This window comes from Schistocerca americana, chromosome 11 (genome assembly GCF_021461395.2).
Source record: "Schistocerca americana isolate TAMUIC-IGC-003095 chromosome 11, iqSchAmer2.1, whole genome shotgun sequence".
NCBI classification, from domain to species: domain Eukaryota; kingdom Metazoa; phylum Arthropoda; class Insecta; order Orthoptera; family Acrididae; genus Schistocerca; species Schistocerca americana.
In genome coordinates this window covers 30,702,198-30,727,441 of record NC_060129.1, presented here as the reverse complement: position 1 = coordinate 30,727,441, position 25,244 = coordinate 30,702,198, and the positions used below count along the sequence as shown (strand labels likewise).

Here is a 25,244-nt window from a genome sequence, read left to right as displayed (position 1 = left end):
TTCCAGCAACCCTTTTTTGAATACTTCAATCCCTTAATTCTTCATGGCATGTAATGTATGCTCTGGCATCCCAGTTACTTTCAACTTAGCCACATGCATGAGTGTTTCTGCACCCCAAAATTTCCCAATTTAGCAGCCGTCCTGAGGTTCTCAAAAAAAAATCATAACATTCTCCCCAGCTTTTCCCGAGAAAGGGGTGACCAAAGACGCAGCGTGTCAAGAATTATTGCATTAACAGGAAACCGTTCTTTGCTCACTTCTTTAGACCGAACAAGCTCTATCTCTAATTCCGGCATTCGCTCCATTAGCTGCTGAATAGCCATCTCGGCTGACAGACTGCTCCGTCACTACCAGCTATCGAATGCAGACTACAGTAAGCCCAGAAAGAAGAACAGGAAGGGAAGACTGACTATGCCACAGGTTCAGACAAACCACCAAACGAAAAACTGGCACTTACCATGTTGCAGGAGTTGCTGATCCATTGTTGCCCTTCTCAGGTGCCACATATCCTCGTCGATTACCAGCCACAATTTCCTCAAAATCCAAGGAGAAGACCACTAGTGTCACCAATTCTAACAGGAGTGTGTGATGCACAGGTTGCCCGACTAACACCACTTGTAATAGGATGATCGGAGCGGGTGATGTGGTCAGGGTTGTAGGGCATGGCTGGGTAGAAGAAGGTGGCTGTTTTTAGCAATCTTCCTATTTATTGTTGGTTCTTGCAATACATTTTCTGGTAGCTCAGCTCCACCACTCGTGTCGTGGTAGAGACATGCTGATGCATGCAGTCCGGGGAACGCGATGCCACACTGTCAGCAGCTGTGTAGGCGGTAGGAGGTCAGCGGCATGAGGCCCAACCCAGCTCACCCCACTGCAGACGCGGCGGCTAGCGACAGCGACCGAATGCCCAATCGGTCGAACCGAATGCCAGCGCCCACCTCTGATGCCCTTAAATAGTGCAGGCCGCTGCTGAATTCGCCAGTTACACAGCGGCATGTTTATTAGAAGGTTCTCGATGAGTTGGCTAACGCAACCGTGCCACACGCAGCCCACACCTGCAGGATTCTGATAATACTGCGTTCTGATGGCTGCTGCACACGTACACACATACCAACACTCATTTCAAAACTGCGTCACCTGCATAACGCATTGGCCAGCCTTCATCCATTGTTTGCCGTGAGGCTGGTGCATCGCGCACTGAAACACACTAAATCAAAATTTCGCACCGTATTTCCTAACAATAACTCCCTTGTCCTCTACACATGGGAGGAAGGCACCGTTATAGTTGGTGGGGCTTGAAATCTCTCTAAAATAGCTGTCCGAGGTGTTGGAGATATCATGGGAGTTGACATCATGGTCATACCAGGAATTTGGGAATCAAGTTTGGCCCCAGAGAGCCAATGAATGTTTCTCCACACAACAGAAGATGGAGCGAAACTTAAAATACCTAATAAACAACATCCAGGTAGGTTTTTTAGTATCCCAAAACATGTGACAACACTGCACACACCTCTCTTCATAATGAATATAACTCACCATCACAGGACGTGCTCCAGTGAAACACGTCGCTGCATGCCTCAGTCTACCAGGGACCAGGACATGCTAAAGTCAACTTGAAGTACATGGCATGGACCATTCTGCAGCAGTAAGGATAAGTTTTGGAAGATACTTTACCTGGTCATCACAGCTGTGTAAAGGGGGATGAGTAAAGCCTCCAGTTGGCCTTAGAAAGCTGCTAATTGGCTTTGCACTCAGGTGGGGTGAGAGTCTGAATAGACAGCACACAAAGTGATCATTTGAGTATGTGTCAGAGGGAATGGGCCATTCGAGATGACGGGCAAGCTGGACAGTGCAGAACAAGAGGTCTAAATGGTAATAAATGTGCATGGAATCTGAAAGGAACATGGCTGTTTCACTGGTATGAGAGAGGATTCAGGACGTCAGCTAAGACGAAACCTCTTTGACAGGTTCTCCTAGAGCCCCAAAGCAGATGGTGGGCATTAAACTAACCAAGCAGTAAAAAGGAGTGAGGGAGCTGACCAATGAGCTGGACCAAGTCCAACTTGGTAACACCAAATCACGGAGGAGTGTAGATGTTACAAAAGAGAAAAGGTGAAATGGGGAAATGGGGAACAAAAGTGCAGACTGCCATAGCTAGCAGTCAAGTGTTCGATGAGATCGATGACCAACATTGCTCCCCCATGAGGTGGAATGCTGTCTGTGGGGGAAAGGTGAAAGTGGACCAGAAGAAACATGACAGGTCAAAGGGGTTGTGAGGACAATTTTTATTCTTGGAAGCAGAAAAAAGCAGACACTGCAATTCCAAGAACAGCTGTAATCCCTTTTGGCTCAATCTAATGCCACAAATGTTCCATTGGAGAAGTCATAATGAGGATTGGGGAGGAGGGAACAAATGAAGGTTAGTCACCTTGGTATCTGCTGAGTGCCCATCTTCAAAAATTCACTGCTACAGGGGCAGAGGCTGGAGAATCCTGTTCCACGAGATCTACAAACATACTGGCATTCTCCCTGAGCCATCCTGTGAATTCCATGGCAGAAAACTGGTAGGCAGCGGGCACCAGCAAAATGGAGGTCAGGCAGGTGAAGGTATATGTGCCAACACCACTGAAGAGGATATCTTAGTCAAGGAAGGTGAAGACTGGATGTTTTTGTATGATTTCTTAGAACTTTCTAGTTGCCAGATAAATGTTTTTTAGCTGTACAAAGTCTTTGTGGGAGTATTGCTTTTGTCCTTTCAGATTGACAGTTGTGGAACAGGTTACTTTATCACCAGGGCAAAGATCAGATGGCTTGTTGCGCAGCTGTGGGAGGAGATGGGGATGCTACTGTGACCTGGGTGACTTCACTACTGCAATACTGAAATTGTGGTCGCAAGTCTGGGTGGGCAAATCCTCCATTATGCATAGCATAGCAAAAACGGTACTGTAAATGCGAATCATAAAATTCACAGATTTTGACTAGCTAACAAGTGTGAGTGACAAAGTGGAGTTTGATCTCATTCACTCAGATCTCTTATATGGCTCACTCGTTAAGACACACGGGAAATTCATGGGATTACAATTGATACAGCAGAGAGGAGGAGGAAATTACTACCCTCGTGAGCATCTTTGCCAAGAGTAACACATTTGGCCATGTTTCGACAGGATACGTGTTTTATTATAATGTTGACACTTGTAGGAACTCGTCTGGTTTGGAATGTAAGGTTGGACCGTGATGACTTCATAGCCTGCCTTAATCTTTGAGGCAAACAATACTCGAGCAAACTGTAGAAAAAGAATGTATGTGGGCATTAAGTTTGCATCCATCTTTTTCATTACTCAATGGGCTGCAGTGATGCCATGATGAGAGATATGACTGTGGACTTCTCCCTCGGTGAGGCCATCAAGCATCAGAATGTAAAGAACACCATGTGAAGAGTTCAGTGTAAGATGGTTCTCCACACGAACAGGATAGCTCTGGATATGTGATGCTGTAAGCAGTTGAGCTTGAGAATCACAATACGTCTACAGAAGCAAAGTTGCATTTCACAGGGCCTGCAACTGCAACACCACCTTTCAGAATAATGCACACATTAACTGTAGCAAAGGACGGACGACCTGCAGTACATGATACCGTGAGGAACCGAGGTGCGGTTAGGAGGGTCTTCAAATCTTTAGCATCATTCTGTTTATGTTTAGTAGACACGCACTAAGATGGTGAGCCACTGCAAAAAAAGAAAAGAAAATATCACCATGATTGCCAACATCTACAATGGCACGCTCCTTCCAACTGGGGGGCACACTCAGAGGGGGGATTCACCCACCGTAAATGACTGTTCACACCTCAGGTCACACCTCCCAAACTCCTGAGAGAGGGACCAACTGGGATTTGGGAAGGTAACAGCTTAGGCAGTTACCCCTCTCTAGGCATGGACTGTTTCAGAGTGTATGTGCGAACCCTACCTGTTGACCAGGAGCTGGGAATTATGCATTACCTTGTCACCTGTAATGTGTGTCATGAATGGGCCAGCCTTCAGGAACACACCGGGATGAAGGAGAAACAAAGAGAATGAGGATTCACTAGTTAAGTCTTCACAACCTTACTGAAAGTGGCACCAGATACATAAGATTCTTCTTGATGGTGGCCTGTACACTATCACCACTATGAGCTTGTGTGCTTCCTGAGCACCAGTGTGGCACAGCATTGAAAGAGCTGTTCAACACTATATTCACTAATCGGGAAGGCCAGGAATCAGCTCCAATTTTTGGATATATACCCACTCACCCTTCCTTCTTACTTTTCGATTGCAGTATATTAGCTTGTGCTCATCAAGATGAATCTATTGAATTTCAGTGATTTTCATGCAACATTCCACATTCAGCCCAATACAGGTGCTGACATTCCACCTGAACTTTTGTTTTCCTGTATGGATATTAGACATTCGTTCTACATATTTAGGAACAGTGACATAATGGTTGTTGCAGAGAATAGCATTACTGACCATACTGCCTTGTAATGTTGTTGCTTATCAGTAATACTGAATAATTACAGTAGTGCATTTTATATCTGAAGTACTATCACAATAAATAAATAAAAATTCATATTACTCAAAAAGTTCTGCAATGAATTATGAAAACTTACCTTGCACTATCATATGTGTATCTTGTTGAGGTTTCCACCTGAAACATTTCAAGAAATGTAAAGTGATTTACAAATGATGAGACAGTAAATAAATACCATTATACTAACACCCACCAACATGTGATTGGTCCACAAAATGCTGTAAGTGAGGCTTGAAAATATCATTAGAGGAGCATGATAAAGTGTTGCAGTTACTGAAACAGAATGGTAGTAAGAATTCACTCTTCATTTTCTCCCTTTGTCTTCAGTACTGTATATAACAATACAAGCCAGTAATTGAGTTGTAATCATACTTCCTCCAACACTTCACAAAGAAAAGTGACCAAAAAATCTTTAATCTGCCATGCACTTGCACCTTGGGTGAAATTTTCGTTTACTTTTTCGTATTACGAAAACTGCCATTCACTGACAGTTTAATCGATCATCAGAAGTGACACATTTGATCCTTTGTGCTCTGGGCAGCCCAGACCAACTTTTAGAGGTGAGGAGTGACTTCTAAACCCAACCTTAAGTTCACATCCAAAACTACATACAGGCTTTGACGATTAAATATAGAAACATTAATAAATATTGGCAAGCTCTAAATACTTTCAGGCATTGTAAATGGACAAGTTAAAGTTGGCACAACAAAGTAGTACATTCACAGATGAAGAAATACCACGTTCAGAGAACTGTAGATTCTTTGCAGAGAACACAGCGAAAAAATTCATGAAACTAGTCCAGGACTGTATTCATAAATGGCAAATCTATGTTGCAATTGGTACCAAATTTTTCCATTACCTCCAGAAAGACTCTCTCTGCAATAATTTAATATGTAAATGAGAGGTACACAATCATCAATTTTATTAAATTTATCCTCAAACTGGTACAGAATGGAGGTGAGAACATTTTCTGCCTAAACTGCTATTAAACGTATTTATTCACAACTGGAATTACGACTTATGCCATTCTCAAGTGAGAGCTTACTATGAACCAAGTCAAAGCCATTAAATGTAACATCTGGCGCATGGGGAGTGGAAATCAAGATGTGCAGTATGACATGACTTTGATGGAAATTATTACATGAAGTACTACTATTGTATAGGAATACAGATGACAAAGACACTTGTCTTATAATGAATATGGAATTTGTAAACATGGTTGACACAAAGAAAGTGTTCTCAAACTGAATTACAAAGCATTCCTATGTCACACTGAGCTATTACTTGAGAATTGTACAACTGCCAAATTAACAATTTTGAATAAATACATTCTGTAACAGTCCAGGGAGAAATTTTTTCATTTATAAACGTCTGCCTCACTGTGGATGTAATAAAAAAGGAAAAATGATAAAAATGACATTTAGCAAAATTGTTAGCAGCGAACACCCCCCACCCCCACATACACCACCAAAAAGATATGAAGTCAACAATAACATGATTTGGGAATATCAGATAGCTTATGTGCCAATAGCAAAGCACAATTCCAAAAATATGATTAATTTCAGAGTCAGACCTGTTGACATTGACCATTACCACTGAATAATAAAAGTAAGATTCCCGGCCTAGAATAACTGATAACTATGTTCACAGAAGATTCAAAGAAATTCCATGAAAATTCAAGTAGGAAGCAAAAGCAGAAATTCTAAAATGCAAGATATATCAGAGATAGCTTAGGACAGCAAGGTCCTATGAAGGGCAAAATGATAAGACTAAAGGAGCAGAATACTATTGGAATACATTTGTAAAATTTTAGAAGCAGGACTGCTTTTATTCAATATTCTTAAAGAATCTGAAATACAGAGGACAACACGAGTCCTATTAAAAGAACTTCAGTCTCATTTGAGATATGAACAGACTTTAGCTAAGGCAATGGACTAACACCATTCTTCTTTCAGACCATACTTTAACAAGTGAACACTGAACAGATGAAGCAGTTGTCAGAATCTAATACCAGAAGTCGAATACTACTTAGAAAATGGATAATGTCAAAATTGTCTGTTCAAATTTTGTAGATAACTTAGCAATACTGACAGTGTAGAGAAAGCACAAAACAGATAGGAAGAGAAACAGTAGGAAAATCATTACTACTCATCTCCTCTGATAAGAAGCGGTGAAGCAGTAATGGCTAACAGGACTGCAACATCCCAATCAAATACGAAGTATGGGAGTAACAGGGGAAGACAAATTTAAGAATCTAGAAGAAGTCATGTAGCCAAAACTCCGACTTGCAAGGCAGTCATTTGGCCAGAATACACATCTGTTTCACAAATACTAATTTTAGAATCAACAAAAGATAGTGAAAATTACCATAAAAGAAAAGATATTTGGAAACAGAACACCAGCAAAAACATTTAAATTCATAAGCAATACAGAAGTATAGACAAATATGTAGGAAAATAACTGGAGACAAAATTTGGCAAAGAAGGCTAATGAGTCTTAGCATACTGAAAAGAAAAACTGTGCAGCAGTACTAAAAACATAAAAAAATAACTCATTGGCTTACAGAAGTGCACAAAGAACTATAAGGAACTTGTATAAATAAGCAAGAAATTGAATCAAACCAAATACAGAAACAGAATTGAGTTGATAAATTCTCCGTAGCAAAATAGTTCCAAGAAGACAAGATAGTAACTGGACATCAGGTGTGTGGAAAGAAAGAAAAGAAAGAAAGAAAGAAAGAAAGAAGTGTACAGATGAAGTAGTAGCATAAAGAAATGTAAAACCTTAGCTGGCCTGTATTGGAGCAGGACAAAAAAATATTATTTTTGTTCCACTCTTGCAATACCTTACCAGGAAAGCATAGTGATGGTGTATGTATTGCAAACAAATTATAGCAAGGAGGTCAAAGAGTCTCTGCAAATATGCTGACAACAGTATGCGGAGTATTTTGTTAAGCTACAGCAGTGCTCATAAATATTTTTGAGTTTCATTGTTATGCTGTCAGTACTGCTTGCAAGCAGTCACAAAAGAAAAACACATGGAAGTGTCACTCCATAAAGAGCTTCACGCTGCTGTGGTTTCGTATCTAGTGAACGAACAAGATGATACAATAACAATGTAAGTATATATTCCTTTAGCTGAAAATTACATAACTTGCCTTGATGGTATGGTATTCATTAACTACTATTTCTCACACATTCACTACGTGATTGTTTACTTGTAGAGAATTAGAAGCATACCAAAACAGAACACTTGCTTGATTTGAGACAAGCTGTTTTGCTTGTCTTGAAGACTGGGAGGTAGCAGTCTAGTACTGCTATACAATATGGCATATCACAACCACTAACAAGTGTGCACAGTCAATGGCAAGAACAGGAAATAATCAATGAACCAAGGTCAGGTCATGCTTGAAGAAGAGCGAGGAAGAAGGACAGAAATATTTGTAAGCAATCAGCTGCTGCACCACAAGAAACAGCACCATTTTAGGCATGATCTCAAGCAACATCATGAACTATGCTGACAAGTCTACTGTAAAAAGTCACATAATAACAAGTGATCTACCTGATAAATGACATAAACCCACTCAAATTCAAAAATTAGGGACAGGATAGAGTTTGGAGGGAAAACTCGAACTTAGAATGCCAAAGACAGGTCTAACGTGGGGATGTTTCCAGTACAGTCACATTTTAGAAAATAGTATGATTCCATGTAGAAGAAAGAATATGTCAAATAATTGGATACTTCAGTAGGTCAATGATTCTAAACACACCTCTGCCTATTTTCAAAACAATTCTTTTCAGACCAAAAACAAACTTTTTGGGTGCATAAGCCAAAGCCTGGATCTAAATCCAGCTGAATGCCTCTGATATGCACTGAATTGATGTGTTCATGATAGAAGAACAAGAATCAGTTTGCTGGTATCTTATTGAACCTATGGTCAGAACTCCCAATTGACGAATTACAAAAGCTTGTGGATTCAATGCCAAATTGATGTGCAGCTGTGATCAAAGACCATGTGTATGCACCAAATAGTTATTTGTTCTTCAGATCCCAAAATAGTTTTATTCTTATACAGTGAGACCTACAAATTACTTTTCAGTCAAAAGAATTACATCTCTCTTGATGTAACGTAACCTTATTTAAACAATATGTAGACTTGTACTTAATAGATTATAATTTCATATTTTTCAATTACTCATGGCAGTTTTTTCTATTATACACTTATGTTTATGTAAGTGAAACTAATGCTTTCTATAAAACATTAAGTGTTACTGTAGTAGAACTGTATTTAGACCCATGGTGAGATGAAATGAGCAAATAGTAAACAACAGTGGCAGAGTACAAATAGTTTTGTTCTGCAGATCACTATACACAATCTGATGACTCTCTGGACAGCAGCAACAATCCTTGAGTACATTGTTTTATGTGAGCTCATCAGATCAAATCAAAATGCATTCAAATAAAATAACTACCATATTTTCCAGACTAAAGTGCACTTTAATTTTCAAGCAATTTTTAAGAAAAGTACATTTTTACCACTCTTATCAACAAATTGCAAAGTCAGCCTACAAATTTCTCAGTTTATAAAACCAAAACGACCTTTAAAATCACTGAAATTCAATATCTGGACTTCCTCTTTTCTCCACATCATTGTCCTCTTTATATGTAAGATGGTCTTCACTACTACTGAGAGCATTACTTATGCCATCCTTCATGAAAGATTTAACTGTGATATTTTCTCTCACCCTAGATCACAAGAGCTTTATTGACTGAAACACTTATTTGTTTGTAGATCATTATAAGACCCCCTTTGTCATGATTTCATGTTGAGCTTAATCCATCATCCATTTGTTCCAATCCTCTTCCATATACACCTTAAATACACTGAAGTGGCACTGAAACTGGTCTAAGCCATCGTATTCAAAGACAGAGACATGTAAACAAAGAGAATGTGACACTGCAGTCCGCAATACCTATATACGACAAGGGTCTCAACCACCTGTTTCTGCTGCGACAACGGCAGGTAATTAAGATTTAATTAAGTCTGAATGTGTTACAGCCAGAGCATGAGCGATGAGGCATAGAATTTCTGAGGTAGCAATGAAGTAGGGATCTTCTCATGTGACGATTTCAAAAGTGTACAGTGAATATCAGTAATCCAGTAAAACAAAAAATTTCTTACATCGCTGTGGTCAGAAAAAGATACTGCAAGAATGGGGCCAACAACAACTGAAGAGAATCATTCAATGTCACAGAAGTGCAATCCTGCAAATTTCTGTAGGTTTCAATGCTGGGCCATCAAAAACTATTAGCATGCAAACCATTCAACAAAACATCACTGATATGGGCTTTTGGAGCCAAAGGTCCACTTGTGCACCTTTGATGACTGCACAACACAAAGTATTACACCTCACCTGCAACTGTCAATACCGACAATGGACTGTTGATGACTGGAAACATGTTGACTGGTCAGACAAATCTAATTTCAAATTGTATTGAGTGGATGGAAGTGTATAGGTATGGAGACAGCTTCGTGAATCCATGGACCCTGCTTGTCAGCAGGGTACTGTTCAACCTGGTGTTGAATCTGTAGTGGTTGTGTGGGGTGTGTGCCGTAATTGTATGGGACCCCTGATACATCTAGATATGACTGACAAGTGATATGTACATAAGCGTCCTGTGATCAGCTGCATCCATTCATGTCCATTGTGCATTCCAACAGAATTGGGCAATTCCAGCAGGACAATGCGACAACCCACACATCCACAACTGCTACAGAGTGGCTCCACGAACACTTCTGAGAATCACTTCTGCTAGCCTCCTAATTCCCCCAACATTAACATTATTCAGCGTATCTGGGGTGCCTTGCAATGTGCTGTTCAGAAAAGATCTCCACTCCCTTGTACTCTTGGATTTATGGTCAGCCCTGCAAGATTCATGGTGTCAATTCCCCCTCCCTCCCTCCCCCTCCAGCACTACTTCAGACATTAGTTGAGTCCATGGCATGTCATGTTGTGGCACTTCTGCATGCTTACTGGGGTCCTACATGATATTACACAGGTATACTAGCTTCTTTGGCTCTTCAGTGTAGTATCAACATCAAGAAGTTGCAATTGTGAAGTAAGTCCTCCAGCAATAACAGCAAGATTTGTATTTAACTGTCTCAATTTCTCTTTCACAGAATTTTACAAATGACTACTCAAGTGATCTAGCACAAGAAGAGAACTCTTCTTCAATGAAGTGCCTTCCCTTCACTCCAACACACCGTTAATCCATAATTTTGTACCAGCCTCATCCATCCAACCCTTGTCATGTATGTAAACACCTGGGAGTATTTCAGAAGGTTCTGACATTGGATAAAACTTGAAAATGATCACTGGATTTAGTTCAGTACCTTCAACACAACATGAAAGAACAATAGTGTACTGCATTTCTAATGTTCACTTGTTTTTATGGTTACTGTTTTAGCACCTTTCATGGCAACAATTTTGTTACTTGGCACATCAAGTCCATCATATTCACTATTTAGCTTAGTTCCACAATGATTTTCTTTCAATGTTGTATAATAGTGTGATAAAAAATGAAACGTCGTGTGACGAGGGCCTCCCGTCGGGTGGACTGCTCGTCTGGTGCACGTCTTTCGATTTGACACCACTTTGGCAACTTGCGTGTTGATGAGGATGAAATGATGATTAGGACAACACGACACCCAGTCCCTGAGCAGAGAAAATTTCCGACCCAGCCAGGAATCGAACCCGTGATGGACTGATAATACTCTCTCTTCACACTCTTATGGCATTTTATATGACGTTTTGGTCTTGGTTCGCACGCAAAGTCCATGATACTTCATAAACCTGTAGCACCAAACATTTTCACCCTTAATATTGGTTAAGCTCCACTGTAGCACTAGCTTACAAGCATATATTTGAGTCATTTTTGTAGCAAATCCAGTACCATTTAGATGGTGTGCTTCAATCCATTTCAATATATTATCATCTAGTTTTGACGATTTTGTATTCAGTCCTCTTTTCTCACATTTGGCCTTCGTGTTCTGCAGTTCTTCTTTACTAGCACACCAATAGCGAATTGTTTTTTCTCTGTTGGTGGAGGAATGAAATGCTCCTCAGCTGCTGTGTTTCCACATTCTTCTGCATATGCTAATACTTTCTATTTATAGTCCATATCATATGAATACATTATTTTTTCCATTGTGGAACTAGCTACAAAAGAAAATATTCTTCTGTTACCAATAACACAAATCACTTTCAGTTCAAGTTCACTGGCACTGTAGACTTCAATTATGCATCACAGGCTAGACAGCATTCTGGGTTTGTGATTGCAGGGCAGGAGGGAGACACTGTCAGCAAGTTTGTAAATCCCTGTAACTCAAGTTTCTTGCATCGGTGCACTGCTGCTAATTGAATCCAATAGATTTCCTTTTTTTTGTCATCAGTCTACTGGCTGGTTGATGCGGCCTGCCACGAATTCCTTTCCTGTGCTAACCTCTTCATCTCAGAGTAGCACTTGCAACCTACGTCCTCAATTATTTGCTTGACGTATTCCAATCTGTCTTCCTCTACAGTTTTTGCCCTCTACAGCTCCCTCTAGTACCATGGAAGTCATTCCCTCACGTCTTGGCAGATGTCCTATCATCCTGTCCCTTCTCCTTATCAGTGTTTTCCACATATTCCTTTCCGCTCCGATTCTGCGTAGAACCTCTTCATTCCTTACCTTATCAGTCCAACCTAATTTTCAACATACATCTATAAGCACCACATCTCAAATGCTTCGATTCTCTTCTGTTCCGGTTTTCCCACTGTCCATGTTTCACTACCATACATAGATTTCCTGCGGCATTGAATATATGGCCATTATTGGGCAACCACGAATTTTGACTCAAATGAATTTTATAATCCCTAATATATGATATCAAGTCTTTGTAAGCAGTGCTGGAAATTAATTTGAACAAAAAGTAACTGAAAATTTGTCATGCATTCAAACTTTCAAATACTACAAGTAAGATAGAAATGTGAATCTAACATCAAATGCACAGGATTGACACCAAACATTTTCGACTTAACATTGAAACATGAACACCTATACATTTAAAAATTTGTTCTGGTGAACTATGTTCCTCCCAAGCCAAGAGAAATGCCAATAACCTGCTATCTATTGGGAATACTTTCCTGTGAGAAAACGCCGACAACTAACTTTTGCACTAGTATCTTTGAAGAATTTTAGGACTTTTCCAAGGTCACTGCTATGATGGCAAGTAGAACTTTTGTCACACATTTAAACATAATCATTAACTCATTGACAAACAAAAGATGAATGCGGCCAAAATAAGTGAGAGACAGCAATAAACAAAGATTCAACAAATCAAATATTCTAACTCTGCTGATTGATGTCTCAAGAAATCAGATGCATAGCCAACTGCTAATTTGTCACTTTCCAGCTATAAAATATTATTCACAAATATCGCACAGAGAAACATTAAAATTGAACTCAACAGTACTATATCAAACTGTGCATCTCAACTTTAGCAGTTTTTCATTAATTGATTTTTATAAACACTAATTACAATAATGCTAAATTGTACTACTGGTAAGCCAAAACTGCCACAAGCATAAACAACAAATCAAACTGTACAGTGAATGCATTGTTTGTCTGGAACTCTACTTGATCCAGGGTATCTAAAATTTGACTAAAACTACTCAGTTAATTTGACCAGAGCTAAATATACTCCACAATTCCCTACACCAAAAGACAGCATAATTTACACTACACCCTTACCTTTATCCTTAGTGACTGTGTGTTAGATGCTTTTTGGACAAATTAACTATTATGCAGTGTGATCAAGATATGTCTAGTTCAATTTGTTGTAATTGGAACTTCATATCTGCTACATAGCACCCTCAAGCACCATGTAAATGAGCATGAAATTACGATCTCACCTCACATGACAATTGTTTGTATAGAAATATTTCCTTGTGTTTACTTATTATAACAGTTGCATATGATGGTAGTTTATCATGTTTTCACTGATATTTAATGTAATATTTATCTTAGATTATTTCATAAGGTTCTAAAGTGACCACCATGGGGAGGAGCTTATCTCAAGCCAGGCTTCACAGAATCCTCACTAGAATACCAACTAATCCAGGAGGTACATTGAGGAAGGAGGGTCGGGAATGTACAAAGACAGAACATGAGACACTAACTGCTCCGCAAAACTTACTTTCCTCAGTATGCTCTGGCTGATAACTTAGACCAGAACAGGACCCCTGAAAGACAATAGTTCTCAGGCACTTGAAGAGAGGACTGAGAATCGGTCAAGGAGTGCATCAATTTCAGGAAAATTCAATGGGCGATGGGAACATTCTTACTGTTCAAGTCACCTGGCCCTGATGGAATCTTTCCAGCTCTTTTGAAACAAGCAGGAGAGAATCTTGTAAGAGTCTTGTGCAGGTTATTCAGGGTTAGCCTAGCAGCAGGAGTCATTCCCAATGCCTGGAGGGCAGTGAAGGTTGTCTTTATTCCAAAGCCAGGGAGAATTGATCATAACAAGGCCAAGGATATGAGACAAATCAGTCTGCCCTTCATTCTTAAAACATTGGAAAAACTGGTTAATGTACATGTTGGATAGAAGAGGCTAACTAGGGCTCCTCTGCATTCAAACAAACACACATATGAACCAGGTAAATCGTGTGAGACAGCTGTCAAATTGCTGGTAGAGTGGAGAAAGCACTTCGCTTTCAAAAAACATCCCTCTGCATCTTCCTGAACATCACGGGGGCCTTTAGTAACATAACCTTTGATTCCATATATGAGCAGCAGAAGTGCATGACCTAGTGACCACTACATGTAGGTCGACTAGTGCCATGCTTAGTGGGAGGAGGGTAGAGGCCACTGTAATGAATGAAAAGATGGTAATTAACAGCACTAGAGTTTGTCCACAAGGAGGATTTTTGTAGCCCTTATTGTGGAATCTAATGGTGAATTAAATCATTGAGGAACTAAATTCCAGACAATGCCTTTGCCAAGGATACACAGATGACCTGGTCAGGGTAATACTTGGTAAATTTACTGACACAGTTAGGTATATGGCATAAGGTGTGCTTGACATTGTAGAAGACTGGTGCATTAAACAGAATCTAAGGGTTAATCCTAAGAAGAGTGTTGTGGTAGCATTCATGAAGAAGTGTATCCAACACTCAAGTTGGAATCTAAAGCTTTCCATTCAAACTCTACCTGTGAAGGGGATAGTGAAATACCTAGGATAACCTTAGATGAGAAACTAACATGGACCCCTCACGTTAGGAGCATCTGCTCCAAAGGGAAAGGTTCTGTAGTGAGTACCAGAAGGGCTTGTGGCAAACACTGGGGATTAAGCCCCGAGGGTATGCACTGGCTATACACCATGGTGATTAGAGTTAGGATCTCCTACAGGGCTTGAAGAATGTAGAACAGCAGGTTGCAGCTAAGGAGATTGCTACGGTGGAAAGACTGGCCTGCTTAACCATACCCGGCAGAATTAGCTGCACACCAACCACTGGGATGGAAACCATGCTGGACATGCCTCCACTACACATTTGGGTTAATGTGAAGGCAGCAGACTCAAAACTGGTAAAAACTGAATCTCACTGGGATATCCAGACAGACACACACACACACACAGAAGCACACACACACACACACACACAGAAGCACACACACACACACACACACACACACACACACACACACAGAAGCGCACACACACACACACACAGAAGCGCGCACACACACACACACAGAAGCGCGCACACACACACACACAGAAGCGCGCACACACACACACACAGAAGCGCACACACACACACACAGAAGCGCACACACACACACACAGAAGCGCACACACACACACACAGAAGCGCACACACACACACACAGAAGCGCACACACACACACACACACAGAAGCGCACACACACACACAGAAGCGCACACACACACACAGAAGCGCACACACACACACAGAAGCGCACACACACACACAGAAGCGCACACACACACACAGAAGCGCACACACACACACAGAAGCGCACACACACACACAGAAGCGCACACACACACACAGAAGCGCACACACACACACAGAAGCACACACACACACAGAAGCACACACACACACAGAAGCACACACACACACAGAAGCACACACACACACAGAAGCACACACACACACAGAAGCACACACACACACAGAAGCACACACACACACAGAAGCACACACACACACAGAAGCACACACACACACAGAAGCACACACACACACAGAAGCACACACACACACACACACACAGAAGCGCACACACACAGAAGCGCACACACACACACACACACAGAAGCACACACACACACACACACACACACACACACACACACACACACACACACACTAAAACAGTGAGTGAGGCAAATATAGGAATGGCTGGGGAAATGCCGGTAGACTATATAATAACTCACAACACCTTCAACAAGCCTTATAATATAATAATTGGAAGCAAGGAGCAGTGGGAAAAAACATTTTGACAACATACAGGGGACACTGTCTGGTTCACTGGTGGGTGGAAATCAGACCAAGGCAATGGGGCCAGGGTGTACAGGGTTCACCCAAACCTGGAGGACATCATCTCTCTAGGAAAACTGGCCTCGATATTCCAAGCTGCAATTAATGCAATCATGACCTGTGTGGAGGAGAATGTACGTAGGTGCTACAAGGACCGTAGTATCTACATCTATTCAGACAGCTAGGCAACCATGAAATCATTGGCAGCTCCTCCACCAAGATCTAAGGTGGTTGCAAAATGTCAGCGTTCTAGTGGAGCTACGGGGAAGCAGTAGGGTAAACCTAATGTGGGTCCCTAGCCACTTGGGAATCGGTGGCAATGAACAAGCTGACAGATTGGAAAGGATGGGGGGCAAAGACTCCATTTGTTGGACCGGATCCTGTCCTGACAATCACCAAGACTATGATCAAACTAGAACTACAGAATTGGCTTAGAAGACAGCACACAGAATACTGGAGCAAGGTCTATAAGCAAAAACATGGGAAGATAATGATGCCAAAGCAGTGTTTTAAAAGAAACTCTAATCCTGGGCTCAAACAGGAATGAGATTAAACTCAAGGTTGGACTGATGACCAGCCACAGGAATTTCAAAAAACACCTACATACATTGGGTACAATGGAAGAAGACCCTAAATGTACCATCTGTGATGAGAGTGAAGAAACCGCATCACACCTAATCTTCGAATGCATGGCATTGGAGACAATGAGATAGAATTTTCAGCACATTGTGTCTAACAAAGATGTGGTAAAGGGACTCCTTGCACTATGTAAGGTCACTGGTCGCCTTTACTAGATATACAGGGAGCAATACCGCACAAACTGTTTCGGTGCAAGCAGTGGCCTGTTAGACCACAGCTGTTTTAGCTTCCCTGCCAAAATCAAATCAATAATCCTTAGTTAATTTGTGTTTAGGCATTTTTTGACAAATTAACTATTATGCAGTGTGATCAAGAGACGTCCACTTCAATTGGTATGTGCTACATAGTAACCTCAAGCAAAATGTATGAGGAAAAAAATTATTATCTCATCTGATATGACAAACTTGTTTGTATAGAAATATTTCTTTGTATTTACTTATTTTAACAGTTGCATGATGATGGCAGTTTATCATGTTTTCACTGATATTAAATGTAATATTTATCCAAGAATGATTGGTAAGCTTCAAAGTGACCAGCATAGGAAGGTACGTATTTCAAGTTGTTTAGTTTCAATAAAAACAATGTACTTTCAATCACTTATTTTAATTTACTTTTGCATGATGTTTTGAAAATGACTAGCATGGTATGGTTTCTTGAGGTTATAAATAAGCCGTGCTGCTGTGCCTCATAGTCTTTGGTAATATGTTTGTTTCTCACATAGTCTGGGCTAATGAACAGTTACTGCTAAGTCTGGGTAGGTTTTGACAGTAGTTGAACTGAAGTCTCTGGGCAGCCAACCAGTTGTGCCATTTGAACACACTAAAATTGTATGGATGACAGGATTTTGGCATTATCTCATTACATTACATTCATTTATGTTTTTGAGACTGAAGAACTTTCACTTTGCACAACTGAGTTCTTTTTTTCTGTACTTTGATGGACAGTGACACAGCATCACTAATCAATTTATATTAACACATAGTTGAAACTTAGATTTTAGTTCTGATGTCACAGTAGCTTATACAGCTGAGGAATCTGCCAAGTATTCTTAGTCACACAATTTAACTGCATTTAGTATTTAAGCTTCCTATGTAAACCTATATAATTCAAGTTATTGATTATAAGTATGGCCATTTCCATACTTACACTTTTTTTTTTTTTTTTTGTGGTTTTCGGGCACACAACTTCAGTGGTCATTAGCGCCCTGACTACTCTAAGAATGCACCGCGAGGCACAAGTTGACAACAACAACTAAAAGGGAAAACTCAATAAAAGACAGACTGACAGGCATAGGACTAAAAAACATCATCAAATGTCCTTAGCGAGGTTTGTCAAATTGATAAAACAAAGAACACGAGCAGCTGCTCGTGGGTCATCCGCTAAAATGGCATCTAAAGTATTAGGCAGGTTAAGATCGAGGCGCAGTGTGTTAAGATCTGGACAGGACATTAAAATGTGTCTAACCGTCAGCAAGTGCCCACATGGGCAGAACGGCGCCGGCGCAGCTGTCAGCAGATGGCGATGGCTGAACCGGCAGTGTCCAATTCGTAACCTTGCTAAAACGACCTCCTCCCGCCGAGAAGGGCGTGAGGAGGACGTCCAAGCCACGGGAAGAGGTTTTAAGGCCCGAAGCTTGTTGTCGGTAAGTGCAGCCCAATCGGCATTCCACAGCGACACAACGCGCCGACAAATGACCCTGCTAAAATCGGACGAAGGGACACAACAAGAAGCTGTCCGAGGCTGGAGGACCGCAGCCTTGGCCGCGGCATCTGCAGCTTCGTTCCCAGGGATACCGACATGGCCAGGAACCCACATAAAGCTAACCGGCGTACCGACGTCCACCAGCTGCTGAAGAGAGCGTTGGATCCGGTGTACGAAAGGGTGAACCGGGTACGGATCACTGAGGCTCTGGATGGCGCTCAGGGAATCTGAGCAGATGACATAAGCAGAATGTCGGTGGCGGCAGATGTAAAGAACAGCCTGGTAGAGGGCAAAGAGCTCAGCTGTGAAGACCGAACAATGGCCATGGAGCCGGTATTGGAAACTTTGTGCCCCAACAATAAAGGAACACCCGACCCCGTCATTGGTCTTAGAGCCATCTGTATAAATTAAAGTCATGTCGATGAACTTCGAACGAAGTTCCAAAAAACGGGAGTGGTAGACCGAACCGGGGGTGACCTCTTTTGGGAGCGAGCTGAGGTCGAGGTGAACGCGGACCTGAGCCTGGAGCCAAGGTGGCTTGTGGCTCTCGCCCACTCGAAAGGTTGCAGGGAGTGAAAAATGAAGGTGTTGAAGGAGGCGACGAAAGCGAACTCCAGGGGGTAGCAAGGCAGAGACATACAACCCGTATTGAAGGGCAAGAGAGTCGTCAAAAAAGGAACGATAAGACGGATGGTCGGGCATTGACAGTAGCCGACAGGCATACCGACAAAGCAGTATATCGCGCCGGTAGGTGAGTGGCAATTCGCCAGCGTCAGCATGAAGACTCTCTACGGGACTGGTATAAAATGCTCCGATCGCAAGTCGTAAACCCCGATGTTGTATGGAGTTGAGGCGGCGTAAGATGGATGGCCGTGCAGAGGAGTATACGAAGCTCCCATAATCCAGCTTGGAGCGGACGATCGACCGATATAGACGAAGTAGGACGGTTCGATCCGCTCCCCACGACATACCACGGAGAACACGGAGGACATTTAAAGAACGGGTACAACGGGCGGCCAAATATGACACATGTGGGGACCAGCTAAGTTTCCTGTCAAAGGTAAGGCCTAAAAATTTGATTGTCTCCACGATTGGGAGAGCAACGGGACCGAGTCGTAAGGACGGTGGGAGAAACTCTTTGTAGCGCCAGAAGTTAATACAGACCGTCTTCTCGGCAGAAAAACGGAAGCCATTGGCGACACTCCAGGAGTAAAGACGGTCAAGAGAACGCTGAAGACAGCGCTCCAGGACACGTGTACACTGCGCGCTGCAGTAGATGGTAAAATCGTCCACGAAAAGGGAGCCTGATACATCAGCTGGGAGGCAATCCATTATTGGATTGATCGCGATGGCGAAGAGAGCGACGCTCAAAACTGAGCCCTGTGGCACCCCATTCTCCTGGCGAAAGGTGTCGGACAGGACAGATCCCACACGTACCCGAAACTGTCGATCCAGTAAAAAGGAACGAATAAAAAGAGGGAGGCGACCGCGAAGGCCCCATGTATGCATGGTGCGGAGAATGCCCGCCCTCCAACAGGTGTCATAAGCCTTCTCCAAATCAAAGAACACAGCCGCGGTCGGGCGCTTCCGCAAGAAGTTATTCATAATGAAGGTCGACAAGGTAACCAGATGGTCAACAGCAGAGCGGCGCCTACGAAATCCACATTGTACATTGGTAAGTAGGCGTCGAGACTCGAGCAGCCAAACCAATCGAGAGTTAACCATTCGCTCCATCACTTTACAGACACAGCTGGTAAGCGAGATAGGTCGATAACTGGAAGGCAAGTGCTTGTCCTTCCCCGGCTTAGGAATCGGGACAACGATAGACTCGCGCCAGCATGCGGGAACATGTCCCTCAATCCAGATGCGATTGTATGTACGAAGAAGAAAACCTTTACCCGCAGGAGAAAGGTTCTTCAGCATCTGAATATGAATAGAATCAGGCCCTGGAGCGGAGGACCGTGATCGGCCAAGTGCGGTTTCGAGCTCCCGCATGGTGAATGGGGCATTATAACTTTCACAATTCGAGGAGCGGAAGTCAGGTGGCCTAGCCTCCTCTGCCTGTTTGCGGGGGAGGAAGGCAGGGTGGTAATGAGCGGAGCTCGAAACCTCGGCGAAAAAGCGGCCGAAGGCATTGGAGACAGCCTCAGGGGCCACAAGGACTTCATTCGCGACCTTCAAGCCAGAAACTGGGGAGTGGACCTTAGTGCCAGATAGCCGGCGCAGGCTACCCCAGACAACAGAAGAAGGAGTAAAACTGTTGAAGGTGCTTGTGAAAGCAGCCCAGCTGGCTTTCTTGCTTTCTTTAATAATACGACGACACTGAGCACGTAATCGTTTATAATTAATACAATTCGCCACTGTAGGGTGGCGTTTAAAGGTGCGTAAAGCACGTCGACGAGCACGTAAAGCGTCTCTACATGCTGCGGTCCACCAGGGGACCGGTATGCGACGTGGAGAAGAAGTAGAGTGAGGGATGGAATATTCAGCAGCAGCGAGAATGACTTCCGTGAGGTGTGCGACCTGACGATCGCAGCTTGTGAAGGTTTGATCCTGAAAGGTCGCCCTGGAAGAGAAGAGCCCCCAGTCTGCCTTGGAGATGGCCCAACTAGAGGAGCACGGAGAGGGAGTACGCTGCAGGAGATGGATAACACACGGGAAGTGGTCGCTCGAATATGTATCAGCAAGTGCATACCACTCAAACCGGCGTGCAAGTTGGGGAGTACATGTAGAGAGGTCTAAATGGGAATAGGTGTGAGATGTATCCGAAAGAAAAGTAGGGGCGCCAGTATTGAGGCAGACAAGATTGAGCTGGGTGAAAAGGTCTGCTAACAAGGAGCCCCTCGGGCAGGATGCTGGAGAGCCCCAAAGGGGATGGTGGGCATTGAAGTCTCCAGTTAACAAGAATGGTGCAGGTAGCTGAGCAAGAAGTTGCGTCATGTCTGCCCTGGTAACGGCAGATGACGATGGAGCGTAAACGGTACAAAAGGAAAACGTAAAAGTTGGGAGAGTAATGCGGATGGCAACTGCCTGCAGGCCGGTGTGCAACGTGATGGGATCGTAGTAAATATCATCCCGGACCAGCAACATAACCCCTCCATGAGCTGGGATACCTACCACAGGGGGTAGGTCAAAACGCACAGAGGTGTAGTGTGCCAAGGCAATTTGATCGCATGGGCGTAGCTTCGTTTCCTGGAGGGCTACGACGAGCGGACGATGCAAGCGGAGCAGCAACTTCAAGTCCTCTCAGTTGGAGCGAATGCTGCGAATATTCCAGTGAATAAGTGCCATCGTAAGAAAAGGAAGATGATAGAAGTGGTCACCTCGAAGGCCGCTTAGGGCCTGGCTTCAAGCGAGCACTGCCGCTGCTATCAGGAGGCGGACAGTCATCGTCCATTGGGTCTATAGGGTCATCGGCCATCTCGGGAGGATGGCCGGGAGGGGGAGCTTCCTCCACCGGTGAACGGCCAGATGTTCGGCTACCAGCGGTGCGGCCAGGCGAAACGGATGACGGCCTAGGGCGGCAACCGCTGGGTGGCGCAGGAGAAGAAAGGCGCCGCGGCGGAGAAGGAGAACTGTGCTTCCTATGTGCCTTTTTAGAAGGACGTTTGGTGGAAGTACCGGTCGAAGGCTGGGAGGTCGAGGGACGGAGGAAGTCTGCACGGGATGGTTCCTTCTTGAAGGTCCGTGCATCTGACTTCGGGGTCTTCGACTTAGCAGAAACTGAGGAAGTGGCTGGTGTCTGTGGGGTGACGGGAGGAAGAGGAGACGTCGACCGCGCGATCTTAGCACTGGCCGAACGGACGACCGTGGTGCTGAAGGTCAGATCGCATGTCTGGGTTGCTACCTCCCGGGTAGTCCGAGGAGAGGCGAGGACAGTGCTGTATTTCCCCGCTGGGAGCAGCGTGGGCTTCCTACTAGCCAATAGCTTGCGAGCAGCCGAGGTGGACACTTTCTCTTTGACTCGAATTTCCTGGATACAGCGTTCTTCCTTATAGACAGGACAGTCGCGGGAGGATGCGGCATGGTCACCCTGACAGTTCACACAACGAGGAGACGGAGGTGGACAGTCACCCTCATGGGCATCCCTGCCACAAGTGACACATTTAGCCGCATTGGAGCAAGACTGTCGAGTGTGATTGAAACGCTGCCACTGGTAGCAGCGCGTAGGTGTCGGGACATAGGGGCGAACAGAAATAACCTCATAGCCCGCCTTGATGCGCGATGGCAGCTTAACACTATCGAAGGTCAAGAAAAGTGTCCGGGTCGGTACAAGGTCATTGTTGACCTTTTTCATGAGCCGATGGACAGCCGTCACACCCTGCTCAGCGAGGAAAGATTGAAGCTCCTCGTCAGTCAATCTGTCGAGGGAGCTACTATAGACTACACCACAAGACGAATTCAAAGTGTGGTGGGCCTCCACCCGGACAGGGAACGTGTACAAGAGTGTGGCCCGAAGCAGTTTTTGCGCCTGAAAGGCACTCTCAGTTTCTAGTAATAAGGTACCGTTACGCAACCTGGTACAAGATTTGACAGATCCGGCTATGGCATCTACGCCCTTCTGAATGACGAAAGGGTTGACAGAGGAAAAATCCTTTCCGTCCTCAGATCGAGAAACTACGAGGAACTGTGGGGCAGGCGGTAGTACTTTTGTCACTGTTGGCTGGTCACGTTTCCGTTTTTGGGTCGAAGTCGAAAGCGATGGAGTAGAATCCATTGCGGAGGAATCCCCCATGATTGCCAGCGTCTCCGATGGCGCGCTCCTTCCTTGTGGGGACCCTCTCAGAGGGCACTCCCGCCTTAGGTGAATGTTTACACCTCAGGTCACACCTCCCGAGAAACAGACGGAGGGACCAATCGGCATGGTCAGAAGGTATCAGCTCAGGCAATCACCCCTCCCCGGGCCTGGCCTTTACCAGGGGGTACGCGCGTGCCTTACATGTCTACCCAGGGCGGGGACTTACGCGTTACCCCGTCACCGGCTACGCGTGCGAACGCGTGGGTAGGCCTTCAGACACGCACAGGGAGGAAGGAAGAAGAGGAAAAAGAAGAGAGAGAGGGAGAAAGAGGACAGACTGTCTCAAACGCCGAGGCGGAGACCAGAGAAGGCAAGGAGAAGAAGGCAAGGAGAAGAAGGCAATGAGAAGGCAAGGAGAAAAAGGCAATGAGAAGGCAAGGAGAAAAAGGCAATGAGAAGGCAAGGAGAAAAAGGCAATGAGAAGGCAAGGAGAAAAAGGCAATGAGAAGGCAAGGAGAAAAAGGCAATGAGAAGGCAAGGAGAAAAAGGCAATGAGAAGGCAAGGAGAAAAAGGCAATGAGAAGGCAAGGAGAAGTCAAGGGAAAGAGTAAGGAAGACAGTGAAGTGGAGAAGAGCAAGGAAAGGAACCAACAAAAGGAAGGAAGAAACGAGAAGTGAAAAACCAAAGAGACCACGATTATAGGTCGTGAAACCGTCCGTCTCCGGACGCAGGCGCTAACTACCCCCGTGAGGGGGATGGACTCCTTTTAGTCGCCTCTTACGACAGGCAGGAATACCTCGGACCTATTCTAATCCCCGGACCCGCAGGGGGAGTGTCTTACACTGACAGCATAGAGCATTCAGCTTAACTTTGCCACTGTGTTTACATTTCCTTATTATTTCCTTTCCACTGCATTTAACATCCGTTTAAGTAACTTGTTTATTTATGCATTAACTATTGAAATATATGCCTAACTTTATACTTTTAGATGTTGCTTGACTGATAAAATCTACAGCAGACAGCTGGTGGTGTTATCAGGGTATATACTCAGTGCTGGATGGGCCTGACCTATGCATGGTACATTCCACCATCAGCTTTGTTCACCAGCCTGAAAACACACCATAGGACCAATTTCAGAACATTAATATTATACATCTTGAGTGAATTTTCTCAAGTAAGGGGTCAGCTCACAGAGTCAGTAATGCTATTGGCACACAAACTGAAGATAACAGACAAGGTCAAAATATTCAATTAGTCCTTCCAAATCAATTTCATCATAGAATTTTGTAATGGAGTTTGTCCTTTCAGTACCAGCACCAACATCAAAATGACAGATTTTGAGATGATCAATTTCTGTTGATTTTCTACTGTGTAGCCACTTAATAGAAATAAAGGGCAACTGGATCATATGAGATGGCTGTACAATACTGCTCATATTACACTGAACTTGTTCCTTCTCTACCAGCAGCTTGTCAAATGTCTCAGAGGCCATAAAAGTTTTCTATTAACTAAGTCACCAATCAATCATATTCTCAATGTCACCTGATAGATGCACATAATCATAGCAAAATGAAGCATGTGCATGAATAATGCTGTATGGCACATTTTGGAGTTTTTAGGAAATCAATAAAACCATTAATATTATAGCAGATATGTACTGTTTGCAGATGCAGACTGTTGAAAATAGTTGGTTGTGCTTTTTAAAATTGCGCTCAGGATAGGTTTTAGAAAATAAATAACTATTAAAATGGAAAGAGTGTATAGCAACTGATATACAGCATTACAGCAGATCACTCTCTCTACTGTAATGATAAGGTTGCCTAGAATCTGAAAGTTTTAAAAGAAATTTATAACAAGATACAAACTGATATTTATTGTAAACTGATTACTTTGATCTTAAAAAGCTATAGAACATGAGTTTGTTATCAAGTTGAGACCCATATCTGGCACATTACACTCAGATGGCACACTGCATGTTCTCATAAAACGCCCG

General features: G+C 43.4%; 1 protein-coding gene across 5 annotated transcripts in view; it reads right to left on the bottom strand.

The window, feature by feature from the left end:
* The window catches only part of LOC124553964 (zinc finger protein 708-like), a 123,907-nt gene that overhangs the window by 30,910 nt on the left and 67,753 nt on the right, over positions 1-25,244 (bottom strand). For 4 of the 5 annotated variants that reach the window (XM_047127979.1, XM_047127982.1, XM_047127978.1 and 1 more), the window contains exon 5: positions 4,642-4,679. In XM_047127979.1, the coding sequence (XP_046983935.1) occupies positions 4,642-4,679 (38 nt within the window). Of the gene's footprint in view, positions 1-4,641; positions 4,680-24,082; positions 24,360-25,244 lie in introns of those variants that run through there. The other variant, XM_047127983.1, reaches the window with a different exon arrangement.